At 38.4% G+C, this 15,660-nt stretch overlaps 1 protein-coding gene across 1 annotated transcript; it reads right to left on the reverse strand.

Annotated features, from left to right (window-relative positions):
- Positions 1 to 1,108: 1,108 nt before the first annotated feature.
- LOC306761028 (protein-tyrosine sulfotransferase 1-like) lies at positions 1,109 to 14,892 on the reverse strand. The gene is made up of 6 exons (XM_079247104.1): positions 14,729 to 14,892; positions 10,129 to 10,834; positions 6,649 to 6,807; positions 6,096 to 6,349; positions 2,584 to 2,785; positions 1,109 to 1,499 (listed from the first exon to the last, which is right to left on the reverse strand). Exons 2-6 carry the CDS (start codon positions 10,537 to 10,539, stop codon positions 1,464 to 1,466), a joined length of 1,062 nt encoding a protein of 353 aa, XP_079103230.1. The 5' UTR covers positions 10,540 to 10,834; positions 14,729 to 14,892; the 3' UTR covers positions 1,109 to 1,463.
- Positions 14,893 to 15,660: the final 768 nt, after the last annotated feature.

Here is a 15,660-nt window from a genome sequence, read left to right on the forward strand (position 1 = left end):
GTTTGTGTTAAGTTTCTTCATTTCACTCCTGAAGTTTACTAAAATGGCAAAACTGACGTTTTAGTAACAAGAGAAAAAAAATTAACTACACTAGTAGCATGGTGATTAGCTTGAATGCCTTTACCTGGCAGGGGTTTCTGTAGAAGTCAGCTTTTGAGGGCAAAATTTTACTGTTTAATTGTTACATTCAAGATATTAAAAAAGTCAAGAGAGAGACAGAACAAAAAAACTTAACTTTGGTTTGATTGATAAAATTCAAAGTAATCAGCCAGAATGCATCATTTGTGGCAGGAAGCTAGTTAATGAAGGCATAAAACCAAGCATGGTCTCAGAACACAGCACACGGTGGTCCTCAAGAAAAATAGGTTGGAAACCAAAACAGATCAGTGTTTCTCATTCTTTGTCATCAGGACCCATTGAACTGCGTTTTATGTTACCCTACTTTGTAACACCAAGTGGAAATAAGGCATTGTTAAAAAGCCTCTGCAGAACTTGATAAGCATCAGGGGTGATCCTTCTTTTGAATAACTTTTTATTCATTAAGGGAATGCAAAACTATGATATATATTATTTCACTTGTACAATAATTTACTTTGTACGCACATCTTGACAGTTGCCTTACCCCATACAGACAAAACAGTCCAGTTCTGATTAAAATGTCACGTGACCTCTGTTGAACACCTAATGATTTTTCATGGTTGGGAAAGCACCACTGCTGTGAAATCTGTCTGATGCATTTTCGTCTGGCTGAGGCCCAATTACAACTCCTCTGAGCATATTTACACTTTATAATGTATTAATCCCAACAGTACACATCTTTAACATCTTCAATATGATGAATTCACGTTTTAGTGCAACTCTTAATTCTCCAGGTTCTCTACTTGTATCTTTGCTCAATCAGGTGCGAGTGTCACGCTATCAAGCCACCACTGGAGGGCGCTGCGGACTGTGTAACTGAATTCGCTGGTAACACGTTAACAGTTTAGCCAACAATAAAAATTCTTCAATGAATGGACGACACCAAAATAATTTATTAAGAAAATAAACGCACATCTTAAAAAATATGCAGTCACAATGCTTCATGAACACTGAACTTTCAGTGGGAAATTGCCTGAAGACACATTCACATTGTAATGAAGTCAAAACAACTTACAGACATGTTGAAATACTCTCTGGTAGGAGGTAACAGGATGTGTCAAAATGAAATATGGTACTGATCACCATTGAGATGATGAAGCATGAGAATAGGTCAACTTCTCAGAGCAGGAGGTCTGCTCGAGATAAAAGTATCAAGACGTAAACCTTAAACAGTTTGATGAGTCCATAATTTCAACACTCCACCAGTGTGGATTCATGGACACTGCACACAATTCTTGTGAAGAAATATTTAATGCACAACGCTCTCTTGTGAGATTAATTACTGCTGAACCAGAAGTTCACGTTGCAGAAGACCACCTGAGAATTTAACTGGTGGGAGGAGCATCTGCTGCTTTCACTCTCTGTGGAAAGAAAAGGCAGTGTTCACTGATGGCAGGAGACATTATCAAGGCTGAAAGAAGAAACCAGGAGGATTTATGGGAATAAGGGAGATTGTCTTCCCAGTGACATATCACTAAAAGGGGGAATGATTTTTTTTTTCTTCTTGAAAAAGTGATTAAAACAGCTTTAATACAATCTTCTTTTGTCAAAAATTGCAGCCTCCCAAGTTGATGTGCACCTTTAATTACCACAGATTACATAGAACAGATTTATGATGCATCACTATTGTGGAAAAGTGAATTGAAAATATGTTGGAGATAAGTGCAACCAGAGTCCACACAATAATAACTGGGAGAAGTATATAAGGACACAGTAGCAGAGGAGATACAATATCTTCCCTGCAAGAACTGTGACTTATCAGTGCTTGCAATCAGTGGTGAGGCTAAAAACAGTTTTTCCTTAATCCTGGTCCTTGTGAACGACCACCCTGCATGTTTTAGATGTTTCAATATTTTTACAAACCTGACTTGAATAAATAGCATATCAGCAGGCCTGCAGAGAATTTGAACAGTTCAATAAGGTGTGCTAGAGTTGGAAAGGGCAGTGGACCAGGACTGAAAAACACTGGGCTGAAGGAAGGAACTTAGGGAAGTTTACATATGATATTTACAAATAGTGATCTTTAGACATTGAACATCTTCATGTTATTAATTTTAATATTGATCATGTTTCATATTGTTCACATAGGAGTAAAACCTTTTGTTACCAATGATAGCAACTGCATGTGACTACCAATAAAAAGTTTTGACACAATTTTGAATTTAATAGAAAAATATGTCCAGTCTATAAAATATGTCTTTTGACTGGTGGTGTATGTGGGGAAACATGTTAAATGAAGGGGTCAAATAATACAATTTCCTTTCATGAGGACAAATCACAAATGTAATGTGATAGAATAGTTAATATATTACATTCAAACCTTTGATTAATATAACAAAAATAAAGAAAAAGCAACACAAACAAATGAAATGAATAAGATCATCTTCTATTGTAAGAGAACAAATGTAAACAACGAGAAATTATTCTCAGCTTGTTCCAACTTACCTGCGAGTAATTGAGTGGAGACGGCATGGGCTCTGCTTTCGTGTAGTCGGGAGGGTTGGCGTGGGGGTCATAGCCCAGCCGAGCCAGCATGGGGGCAATTTCATCCATGTAGCTGATCACATCAGAAGGAATGTGTCCCACCCACTTCGAGAGGGCTTCTGTGTTGACTGGCTTCATCACCTGGTCTGTCGAACGCTCAACCCTGAACAAAGATGAACACTGAGCTGATGTGTGTGTAATTTTGATCATAACAATTATATTATTTAGAAGATGCAATGTCCCTCAATAAATAATACTCAAAGTAACTGACTAGAAATTTAAAAAAAATTTGTTTTGTTTTTATCATAGCTTTAAACATGTAAATCTCACTGTGGCAGAAAGTCTAATTTCCAAGACCAAGCTGTACTAGTGCACCATTATCTGATGAAATGTGGGAATCGAGATCTATTCATAGCTTTTTATTTGTTATGGTTAAAAGCAAAATCTATTTTTCCATTCAAAAAAACATTTAATAACTACTAGATTAAAACAAAGTTCAACAAAATCTTATTACATTAGACAAGGAACTTTGATAGAATTACATGAAAAAAAGAAAAATGTAAATGAAAAAATATAATTTCTATTAAGGCAAAAATATAAATAAAAAGCAGAAATCCAAAAGACTGCCATTTATAGGTTTGTTGGATGAAAGGTACTGAAAGGAAAAAGTTAAAAAGCATAAAAATATCAGGGAGGACTAAACAAAGAAATACCTCCTGGGCATAGATCTAAAAATATGCCTTTCAGAAAATAGTATTTTCAGAAAAGAAAAAAAATGTAAGCATTTATATTCACGTTTCAGATGGGCACCATGCCATAATGAGGGATAATATATTTCTGAAGTGGTTATAAAACATCTGTGTGACTAACACTGCACCAGTTGTTGCATAACTAATAAAAAAATAAGGGTGCTAATTCTTACAAAATCCGGCCTAAATCCTTCAAATACACACCGGGTTTGGGTTTAGCAGTGTACAGCCACTGGATCCCCACCAAATCCCCCTGAGCTGCGCAAAGGGATGCTCTGCTTAAATCACGACAAACAAGCAGATCAACGTAAATTAATAATCTGCTGCTGGAGGTCCGTAAGCTCTGCCTGACCTTGAGAGCTTTGCTGCTTTAGAAGCAAACTGGATTCTCAGCGACTTAGTCAGCTCAAGTACACGAGTATAACTGTATTTAAATCTTCCTCAAAACTTGTGATGCGTTTTACTTTTAATGAGGGGGAGGAGCCGAGTTTGGTACAATTAATGAAATTGGGTCAAAACAAAACAAATGAAAACAAAACCATTTACAGTCCTAAAGGCCGCTGATCTCTCAGTGCTGCCATTTAAGTTGTCTTGTGGGTGAATGCACAACCCCCAAGCTGCATCTTTTATCAAGTTTGTGGGAATCAAGATTTGCATCCTCACATTGCTACATCATCATGAGGTAATCCCTCTAAGATGTTGACTAAAACAATTAAAATTAAAAAAAGCGACATATTCATTTCCCTATTAAAAAAGAAATGTGTAACTTAAACTGGTCTAATACAGTAAGAGTTATCAGATGGGACTGCAGGGGAAAATCGTGCAGTCCTGTGTCACTTTGAAGTTTTTAGTTGCCACTTTCAGGATATGGCTGTTTTCAGTGAGCAACTTGTCATGATCTGTTCTTGAGAACAGTGGATCAAAAATGTCATCAAATTCAAATGTAAAGTAAGCCATCGGGTCACTCTGTGGGTCACTCTTTATCATATGGCCTGAGGAAGTGGAACTGGTTTTATTTTATATCAATCAATGCAGCTTTAAATTACACGTCACCTTTCTTTCATCTGCACACAGTACTGTCATTTACAGAGGACAAATGACATTTAGATTACAAACCCATACAGACATTTCCGACCATACGGATTTTCTCTGATGAAGAACGGTTAAACGTTATTTACTAACTCCAAAGCAGCACAGAAAAGGTTCAGGATACATTTTCCTGCAGACAGAGGTGTGCAAGTTGTGACAATCGCAGCTGCCCTTCAGAAGCCTGTATAACAGAGCACATTTAACCCTGAAATCAAAGTATTAATGCCAGCAGAGTGGTATTTAAGTAGACAGATTAATAATTCTGTAATGGTCAATCACGTGGAAAACTGTATGCTGAGCCCCTAAAAAGTTTGAGTCGATTTAAAAACCCATTCAGAACAGAAAGGGACCGTTTACAGATTTTCTGTTTGGTCTTTGACGTTGATGCTGATGGCTACTTACAAAAGCAGAACAGGACAGAACTTATATCATCGTCTGGTTTTAAGTATTAACCCATAACACTGACCTGAACAAACACACAAATATTCTAAACTATAAAGTCAGCTGCCTCGGCATAAAGCGCCGTTTCTCCACAGTCTCAGTCTCTACAGTCAATTCTCAGATACTAATAGATAACAAAATTTAGTATCACGTTAGATCAACAAGCACATGTATTCTCATTTGCACCTTGGAGCCTGCTGGTTCACATGAAGTATACCTCTACCCATTTTCAACAGGCACCGCGGCACACAGCTGCTACCTGGTGGGCCTGTTGTTCGGTGTTACCAACTTAGTGACTTAGTTGCCATGTTTAATAAGTTTTCTAAGCCCGACTAGCAACTCATTTTCAAAAAAACAACTAGTGAATGTACACGGTTGTAGGTCTACTTAATTTAAAACCTTATCATTTCTACTGCAGACTACCCAGTGAAGCTGATGGAAAAATCTTGTAGTTATGATCTTGTTGAGCCTCTGTAGAGGACAGACAGAATGACTTAAGCAGAATACTGGTTGTAGAAGTCCTTATCTCCTACTTCAAAGTATCTCTGAAATGAGAACAACTACATAAGAACATTATAACCCCCTGTTGTTGTTGTAAACCTCACTCTGGGGGTTCTTACAACAAGGACTGAGATAACAATGTTCCCAGATGGAGTTGGGGGAAGGAAAGTATATAAGGGGGTCATTCTAAGTGTACCTTCTCACTGATCTGAGCGTCTGTCGTTCATTGAGAGATTTTTTGTTCTCCAACAGAAACATTAAAATTCCCCTGGAGAAACTAAATGAAAATATGTCCATTATCTCTTTCTACACAATATTGTGTCTCCACCCACTGTGTGATGGTCTATGCTTCATATCACTTTACATGAAAGTATATGATGATGATGAATTTTTTTATTTGTTCACTTCAATATTTGGAATATCTAAAAGTGTTTTTAAGAGTAAAAAGTTTCCTTGCAGTATGGAAATGAAAAATAGTTCAGTAAAATAATAATTTGGCCCTTTATTTATTTTAGAACTTTTATATTAAGCAGATTTAGACAACTTATTTTAACCAGAAATTTAAAAAATGTTGGAATTAAAGGATCTCAAAATACCTCAAATCAGTCTAAAACTGAAAACATCTGGATTGCTTAAAATCACAAAAGATAAGTAGTAAGCTTGGTACAGCCCCATTTCATTGCACATACTCACTTTGACAGTGACACACCACCAGCCTTTCCAATCAGCTCTTCATGGTGCAACACTGATGGATCCCATTGCAGCTCTAGGAAGTTGAGCAACTTCCTCATTTCCTGTTCTGGGTGGAGAACGAGCTGTTCATAGCGAACAGGCATACATCTGGTTTCCCCAGCTGCCTGGCACTGGGTGAACATGGTCTCTACTGCACTGCTCCACTTGGTCAGACAGTCCCTGTAGCTGCTCAGGTCAAAACCTGATATAGTCACCTGTGAGGATAGATATGGGAAGCCTGTCATCCATCCATTTTCCATGTTTGCTTTATCCCGTACAGGGTGATAATGAGCTGGAGAGGATCTCAGCTCTTAAAGGGTGAGAGTATTTAAATGTTGTCCTCTCTGCACAGGACAATATATAAGTACAAACAACCAGCCAATCAATCACCAACATGCAACAACTTTTAAAACACTTATTCATCAAAGACTATGCAGGAATTTGTTCCTGCTTGAAAGGATAAGCTGGAAAGGAAATTTTGACTGCTTGAAAGAAAACGAGAGAGAGAGCTTACTTTGCGTGATATCATAGAGTGGACTGTTGCCCGTCCATCTCGTAGCATGAGCACAAATTTTGCTTTCGGGAAGATGCGAGCCAAATAGGACAGAGACTTGAGTGCAAATGGGTCCTTGTTGCAAAGACGAGGAGCAGGCTCCCCATGACCAACTATCACCTGAAATACACGCATAAAAAAGTGTATATTAACATCACATTATTCACAGTGTTAAATTAACTCAGGTTTTTCAAATAATAAGTTAATCCTTCAAAAAAAATTGTGCAGTGGGACCGTCATAAAGGCAAGTAGAAAAAAAAAAAAAACCCTGGCTATTGGGCGATAAATATAAACAATGTGAAGGGAATCCTGGTGGATGCTGAGAAGTTTGAGGGCACACACAAAAAAATGGAAGATTATATTTGTGGTATACAGAGGTAAAACGGCATGTGAATGTCTTTTGCTTAAGAAGCAAAGAAATTAACTGATGAAGTGAACTGGGATATGCAGAATGTGATGGGCCTCACTTCCAGTTGTTGTCTTTAGTTTGCTTTGCCAGAGCTGCAAGACGATTATCATGCATTCCACGTGTCTTTCGGAGCTCTTTTTCAGAAGGCATTTTTGGCAGAAATGACAAAATGACCTTTTTTGATTAGAGAACTCGTAATTCGCAGAGGACCCAGAGACTCCAGATTTAAAGATGGCTGTCCCCTGTTGGCCCCTAAAATGTTTTGTGTTCTATTAATTTTTTGTGGTCATATATGTGGTTTATTGATCAATATCGCTAAAATTGACTTGTGTTCTAATGGTGAACATGGTCACGAGGCAAATAGGTGGACCATTAGTGACATGAGCTACACCTGAGCAAGCGCTCATGTCATTCTCACACCAGAACAGACAGGCTCTGACTGGGGATTCAGTTCATGTGGGGTGTGCATAGGGCTGGGCGATATGACCAAAATCTCATATCACGATATCGCTCATTTTAAATATACATAACAATATAAAATTGTGCAATTTTGTGTCAGTCATCAGTTATGTGTCAGATGTGCGTCGCAGCAGTGATCTCCTTTCATCTGCGGGAACTATGGCTGTATGCAGTGGTATAGTGGTTCCTCAAGAAGTGGTATAGAAGTATACTCAGAGTATACTCAAGAAGTATACTCTCAATGATTCATCCTTTCTTTAAAAACAGAAAAAAGTAGCCCATAAAAACTGTTTCAGAAAAAGTGACATGTAAGACTACCCTAGTTGTGTATATATATATATACACATATATCTTTATTACGTCACTGTTCAGGCTAAAGTTAACACAGCTGATGGCTAACGGCACCAGTGTAGCTTAAATAACTTTAGCTGAGCTGCTGGGCGACGTAGGTGCATATGAAGGGATGCTTGTAAAAGCAGCATCATAGTGGGTTTAGAAGTGGATATACTCAATGCTTACGGAAAAAGAAGTGGCTATACTGTGCATACCTGCGTACACCCAGGACTAAATGGTAAATGGACTTGTACTTCTATAGCGCTTTTCTAGTCATACAGACCACTCAAAGCGCTTTACACTACTTGTCACATTTGCGCACACACTCACTCAACACACTCATACCCCGATAGGCACATTGGGGGGCAGTTTGGGGTTCAGTGTCTTGCCCTAGGACACTTCGGCATTTCAGGGGAAGCCTGGAATCGATCCCCCAACTTACCAGTTGAAGGACAACTGCTCTTCCTCCTGAGCTACAGCCGCCCCAACAGACTACAACACTGGCCGTGTGACATTTCACGGGTAAATGCTTGTTGCAGTGTTCAGTTTATTATGAGCGCTTTCGCCACCACTTGACGTTGCATTTTGTGGCTTTTGCTCTTTGACTATTTTTTTTTATTCTGTATTCTTTATCCAAATTCTTGCTAAAATGAGTTACTGGTAGTTGTGTCAGGGTTTGTTGTTGGGACTGTGAGCTAGTCTTGTCGGTTCCACGTCGGTCTTTTTATATCCAAACCGAATCCATGTAACAGAAATTTCCCCTCTTTTATGAACCAGCTCATCAGTTTTTGGTTGGCTGGTCATTTTTTAGCAAATTATCCTGCTCTGAAACACGTCTGCTACAGTCTTTCTCCATGTTTGTTTATATATTGCAGCGTGCATGCTGTAAAGCGCATCTTGACAGAAAATACTGCAGTAAAGCGCCTTAATGTGGCGTAAACAATAGAGCCTCATATTGAACGATAGACATTTTCGATCGTCCAAACGATATATATCGTCATATCGCCCAGCCCTAGGTGAGCAATATTCTTCAGGACCGAGACTTTGCACTTCTCAAACTAATCCAACCTTTTAAATGACATGTTCCACTCTGTCATATGCAGTGCTGCACCAAGAATTAGTGAGAGAAGATAAGAAACACAATGAAGAAGAAAACTTGTTCATCTATTGGTTAATGCAGGACAACTTTGGTTTGTAGTACATAGCAGCTAAATATGGAACTGCACCAGATGCTAATGGTCTTGGGTTGATCAGATTTCTATCAGAACATTTGCAGAATTCTTCCACATCTGACTACAAGCTATTTCTCCTGTCCAGAGTTGCCTCCTGCTCTACACGTGCAAATATTCTGGTTGCGTCTACCTATGATGCAATGCACTTAGTTTTACCCTGCATTTGCAGGCAGAATAAGTTTGCTTCTTTGATACAAATCAGTTCATTTGTGCATTCACAGTACCCCAAATGAAATTAAGTTTTCTGAACAACCACGCTAAGATTCAAATAAAAAAGGCACCCTTAGGATCCTCTCCAGTCTGTGGTCCATGTGTCTCTTTCTGGTTAATCATTCTGGAAGATCACCCTGCTTCTGACGGCTCAGCATGTCGTTTCGCACTCCATCCATCCATGCCTCCCTTTACTGATACAGACATCTACATGTTTAATATTTTCTTTGAGAATAAACTACATTTTTTTGTCAAGCTTCGCACTTGTGCTTGTCTTCTGTCTTTGTTGCAGTTTTGAGCCAAGTTGTAACAAAACGTAGAAAACAATACACACTGGTATGGTTTTTAATAGATACAAAATTTTTTTTTGCTGAAGATGCTTAGTGATTCATTCCACTAATAAAGACGTGTTTAATTGCTACATAAAGGCAAAGACAGCATTCATGATGCTGTAACTCTGATATCTTATAGTGGCAGTGGTTGCAACCATGTTGAGAACATTTACACTGAATATTTGTGGCCAGAAGAGTTGTACACCAGCTGCCACAGGTTTCAGAGTGGTTAAATAAATGCGGTCAACATGACTGCCATCTCCAGCTTTATGGCTACGTACCAGTAACTGACACTCTCTCGACAGTGTTTTCATATTTAATTGACAAATAGTGGATTAGCTCTTTGCTATGTGTACTTAACTATGTGAAACTATCTGTGATAACTGCGTGTGTAAACACATCACACTTCAACAGGCAAGCATGCTACAGACATCGAAGGTGTCCAAAGCAGGGCGGATCAACTCACTTCTAACAGGAATGCTCGCACAGCTGAGTCCAACACCTGGTCAGTGACCCCGGCCTCGTCCAATCGTATTCTCTCCTTAACAGACCGGCTCCAAGTGGCTCTCATGGCCAAGAGACGAGGAATCACTCGAGTCTCCTCTCCACACCGCACAGCATTGTGGGCATCCACCATGACACGCATCAGAGTGGTGCCACTCCTCGGAAAGCCACCAATGAAGATGATGGGCGTGTCTTCAGGGAAGTGTTCAGTCAGGGACGTGCTCTGATTGCCGGAGCCAAGGTTGAGCTCCATCCATCGGTAGCGATGACTTTTTGGGGGGCAGTCTATCCCACTCATTCCCAAGTAGAGGAGGGAGGCGGAGCAGAGAAGCACACATCCCAGCAGCAGGTTTGTTCTGGAGCTTCTCATCATTGTTGGGCGTGTTTGGGAGTCAGCAAGACATAAAATAGGGAACTGAACTGAAGCCGGTGGCTGGAATCAGATGTAACTGTAGCCACATCAAAAATTTCAGTGAAGTTGGCTTAGATGCAACCTGACAGTTAGGGAAATAATGAATCCAAGAGGGACAATCTGAAATGAGGCTGAAGAAGTTGTGGACTGGTACACCTTCTCACTCCTCTGCAGCTCCTACATTTTGTTGCTGAAGAGTCGGATCTAAGCCTACCACGCTCCACCGCCAGCCATGTGTTGTACCCATGACGTTCACCTAAACAAAACAAAAAAGTTAAGACATATTACACACCCACTGAACACTTCAGAGACTTAAGATGTTAAAGCAGGCCAGACTAGCCACTAAGCTTACAGGTGAACTTCTACAGGAGCACAACAGATAACATCTTCGGTCAGGGTGTTACAGTGTGGTTTACCAGATACTCAGCAGAAGACATAAAACAGCTGACATGTGTGGCTAGAATGGCAAAGGATTTAGGGATTTACACTTTCAGACTTTCATGCTAGGTATGTTAACTATTTAATTAACATAAGCAGAGACTAGGCACACACAGGTCACCAACTGTCTACCCCCTTCCCTTAAGAGAGATACCAGAACATCAAAACCCAGATAAACAGGTTAAGGACCAACTTCTTAGGCAGGTCTATAGCCTTTATTAGCCCTTTCATTCCCCCAACATAAACACACACACATATATGTGAATAAATTATAAGAACTGATGTAAAAGATTAACAAATGCATAAGTCTGGAAATTTTGCACTAAAATAAAGTAGTTTCTCATTTTCATACTTTAATGCTTTTAATAGGTCTCTTAACTCTCCTTCATCCTCTTTTATCTCCAGCTACTCGTTGATTAAGAGTCATCAGATAAAATTTTGTTGTATCCTTTTAAAATGACAAAGATTCTTATCTTGTCTTGTCTTACAATTTAGAAAGAGCTGCACCAGAATCACTTCCTTTTACTGGTTATGAAACAAATAGTGCTTTTTTCCCCCCCCTTCATAGATGTTGTGGTAAAAGAGGGATAATTTCCCTAATTTCGTAACTTCCTGAGAAATAAAAAGCAGAAATTATGATAATTTAAATTTCTATTTGAAAACTCCAAATATTAGCCACTGTCTGGTATGGGTGAGCCATCACAGCTGGGAGTGATGGTAAATGTTGCTTTGCCAGGAGCATTTGTGCAGACTTTCACAAGGGCTGAAATGCATCCAGTTTGAGATCACAAAGCAGCTATTTAGCATTTTTCCTCTGGGGAGCCACTGACTGTTGAGCCATATCAAAGTTCACTGTGGCATGCCGCACAGGCACACATTTAGGCAACATATATGGAGCCACTAATTACAGCTCCCTCATGTTTTTATTCTCACTGACAGTTTCTGTCACACCGAAATGCAATTTAATACTTGTTAAAGCTCATATTACTATTGACCAAATGAGACATTCGACAACTTCCACATTTCTCTTCTGAGATATTAACGGTTTCAGCCGTTTACATCCTACACTTCCTCTTATGAACATGTATACTTAAAAAGGCTTGTAAAAGATAGCAAATCAGCTGAAAATGTTGATTAAACAAGCAGCTGAGTGAAGTTGTAAGCTTCATTTTGCAACAACATATTATGCTTTTCTTTTTGAAAGGGTAAATTTGAATGTTGACTCCATTTTCTTGGTTTTCTGCCAATTCTTTTGTTCATACTGATTATGGATAGAAACCTCACATATGGTGGCCATGTGGGGAGCCCTACCCAGCTCGGGTAAGGCTGGTATAGTCTGCCTGAAAAACCTCTGATGATTAGAGTAAAAAGAAAAATTCCTTCATATAAAGAAATCTGGACCTGGCTAAGACACAAGGTCATGCCTTAAGCTATGCTACTACTTAAGTCTACCTTCATCCACAAGCTTTACACGTAAAATAATTTTTATGTTTTTGTTGGGGGGTTGGGCCACTTGGAATTTGCTGTCAATTGCAAAACCAACTTTTCAATTTCAATAACCTCTATGCAGTTTAAATTAAACATATTTAATTGACGACCAAGTATAAAGAAACAGGAGATGTTTAACATGTTTTGCAAGATATATTACTTACAGAGATAGTTGTAGATCATATTTCTTTCATTACCTGCTGCTGTTTCATTTTACTTATGGCGTCAACTGCTAATGAAACTAGTTGTGGAGTCATTTGTCCAGATAGAATTTGATATTTCATTCAATAGTGTTATTTTTTGCACCACAATAGAACAATAGACTGAGTTGTTTGAAACACATAACACTGAAAATTTGGAAATCAAAAAACTGCTCTGAAACACTTTCAGAGACAATTTTACCATATAAAGTACAACAGTATTTTCCAAAAGGAGAGCTGAATTTGTTTTTTGTTTTTTTATTATGCAAGGGCAACAAAACACTCCAACTTCATTACAACATAAAAACCTTTGAGAAATCCATCTGAAAACAGAGGCAGGCAAGTAAAAACCTATCTGCGCTACTGGGCAACATTACAAGTAAATATTGAAAAAAAGGAGGTTTCAGGGCAGATAATCAATGCGTGCCTTCTCAGATAAATCTACAAACTAACCTTGAAAAGACCAAAATGTTCACTCACACAAGCTGACAAACAAGTTGATAATGAGCACAAAATTATGACCTTTGATCAGTCTCCCAGTGTTTGATATAGCTGTGGGACATGAAAATAAGGTTGTCAAGGAACACAAATTCTTTTTTTTACCTGTGTCCAGCTTTGTTAAAGAGAAAAGAAACACAACAAATGCACTTCCTGCCAAACTTATGGGGTGAAAAGTGAAACAAGATTATCATCTTAGCAGTTTCCATGAATGTGGCTTTTCTTCTCCAGAAAAAGATAATGAGAGCACTTAATAAATACATACGCATACAAAACTGAAATAATTGAAATTCAAAGACCTAATCAATTTCAATTGTCCAAATCATGTACAATTTAAAAATAGTCAATTGTCAAACACTCACCAAATGTGTGTAACATTTAGGGAGAGTAATTTTTGTTATATATGTTTAAAAAAAAAAAAAAAAAAAAAAAAAAAAAAGATTCAGAACAAACTCAAGAGTTACATCCCCACAAGAAAGGTTGAGTTGTGTAACTGCTGCAGCAAGGATATACAACTGGAATTTTTAAATGAAATAATTAATATCTAAAACAAAAACAATATTACACAATTAATTAGACTTATTGACAGCAATGTATATTGTGTATCATGATTTATTGTGAGACGATATTAGTATCATTGTGCATTTTTTTTGTGACGTACTTTAACATCCTTATGAAATGCTGGGAAAGTGTAAATATTCAAGTTCTTTTTAACAAACGTGTTTTGTTCTATTTAAGTATTTAACTTCATCCTATACCCTTTTATAACTTAATTTTGTGTTTTTAATGTTCATCTTTTTTTATTTTTTACTTTTAAATAAAATAAAAGCTACGTACTGATATACATTTATGCAATAACCATCTCTCTTTTTTTTTTTATGGTGCATGCCAATACACGTGGCATAAAAGCTAATTTACTATAAAGCTACAAGCAGTCCTGAGTTTCCACCAGGTGAAATGAGCTTCTCGTTGTATTTCAACTATGACTAATTATTACAGTCTCTTCTCCAGCTTTAACCAATTCATTAGAAGTCTTATATCGTGTTATTGTACAAGCCATTTCCCTCCTCTGATGCATGTTTCCCCATTATATTAATACTCGTGAAGTGGACATTTTCCAACAGCTTCATACTAATTTATTTCCTCTTTATGGCGCTGTGCGTAGGTGGGATTTTTTTTTTTTTTTTTTAAAGGTCAACCCTATCATCGTCGTTTATCTGTATAAATAGGATTAACATAAGATTGCAGAACACAGGCCCAGCCGCCAGGAACATCTGGCATGGCTGACGCTGCTTCCCGTCTGTAGAGAAAAATTCACCCTGAAGGAGGCGACCAGCAGGTAAATGATCTGCTAGCAAATATACCGTGACAGCCCAGCAGCTACCTATGGCTCAGATTTACCGCGAGACAGCAGGTCACGGCACTATTTAACCATGTTTACCTGGTAAGAGTGGACTCACTTTGCGTTTAATTGGCTAACAGCGTTGTGGGTTTTTGCTATTTGAATACAAATGGTTTTAACTTACCAGCGGAGGTAGCCGATATGCAAAAGAAAAACAAAACACATTCACAAGAACCTTGACTGAAAAGACCGAAACGTGCTGCTCCTGACTTATCACACACGCATCGTTTCCTTTTTCCCGCTAGTCGGAAGGGAGTACATATCAGTTACGTCCACAAGTTGTCATAGAAAAATAACACACGCAGTCACACGACGTTTATCTGGAGATTCAGGCGTAAACTTCAGACCGAGAAGTGAAGGAGCCTCTGCCGCTGAGAGTGAGAGAGAGAGAGAGAGAGAGAGGTAGAGAGGTGGACACGAGCGCTAAACCTGGCTGCTGATTGGTCAACAGACGGACTGACTTCTGCTTGTGCAGCTTCTATTGGTGGAAGTGTTAAAGGGCAATTCAACTGATATGCTGGACCACCCCCCTTCTTAAAACACTCAAGGCTAAATTACTTTACCACATCGATTGGTATGCTCTCAGTAAAAGCCCACCGGGAAAATTTAATCACAGTGTGGGATTTAGTGGGGGTTAAAGCCGCCTCATTTAATTTACCCATCTTTTCATTAGCAAAGGATTTTGGTTGCTCTTTTCGAGTTACAAGGATCCACATCATAGATTAAGACCTCTGAGGAAGACCAAGTGTGACCAAAGTACACGAATAAGCCTGTCCAAATGCAATGAATTAAACATTAATTGCTACTGAAGTTCATGGATAAGTAATGAAAAGTATAAATAATGTAATACGTTAGTTAAAAATACAAGTGCTTACATGAGGAAATAGTGGCTTTTTATTTACATTAACAGTAATATCGTACCCCTATCATCCATAATATAATATGGATGTATTTCTTAGTACAATTTACAGGTATCCTCTTTTCTAGATTAATGTCATGTTGTCAGTCCTGTTAAAAAGCAGAGTAATTGTATACCATGAGCCCAAAGTATATCTT

Source organism: Telmatherina bonti, assembly GCF_933228915.1.
Source record: "Telmatherina bonti genome assembly, chromosome: 10".
In the NCBI taxonomy this organism is placed as follows: domain Eukaryota; kingdom Metazoa; phylum Chordata; class Actinopteri; order Atheriniformes; family Telmatherinidae; genus Telmatherina; species Telmatherina bonti.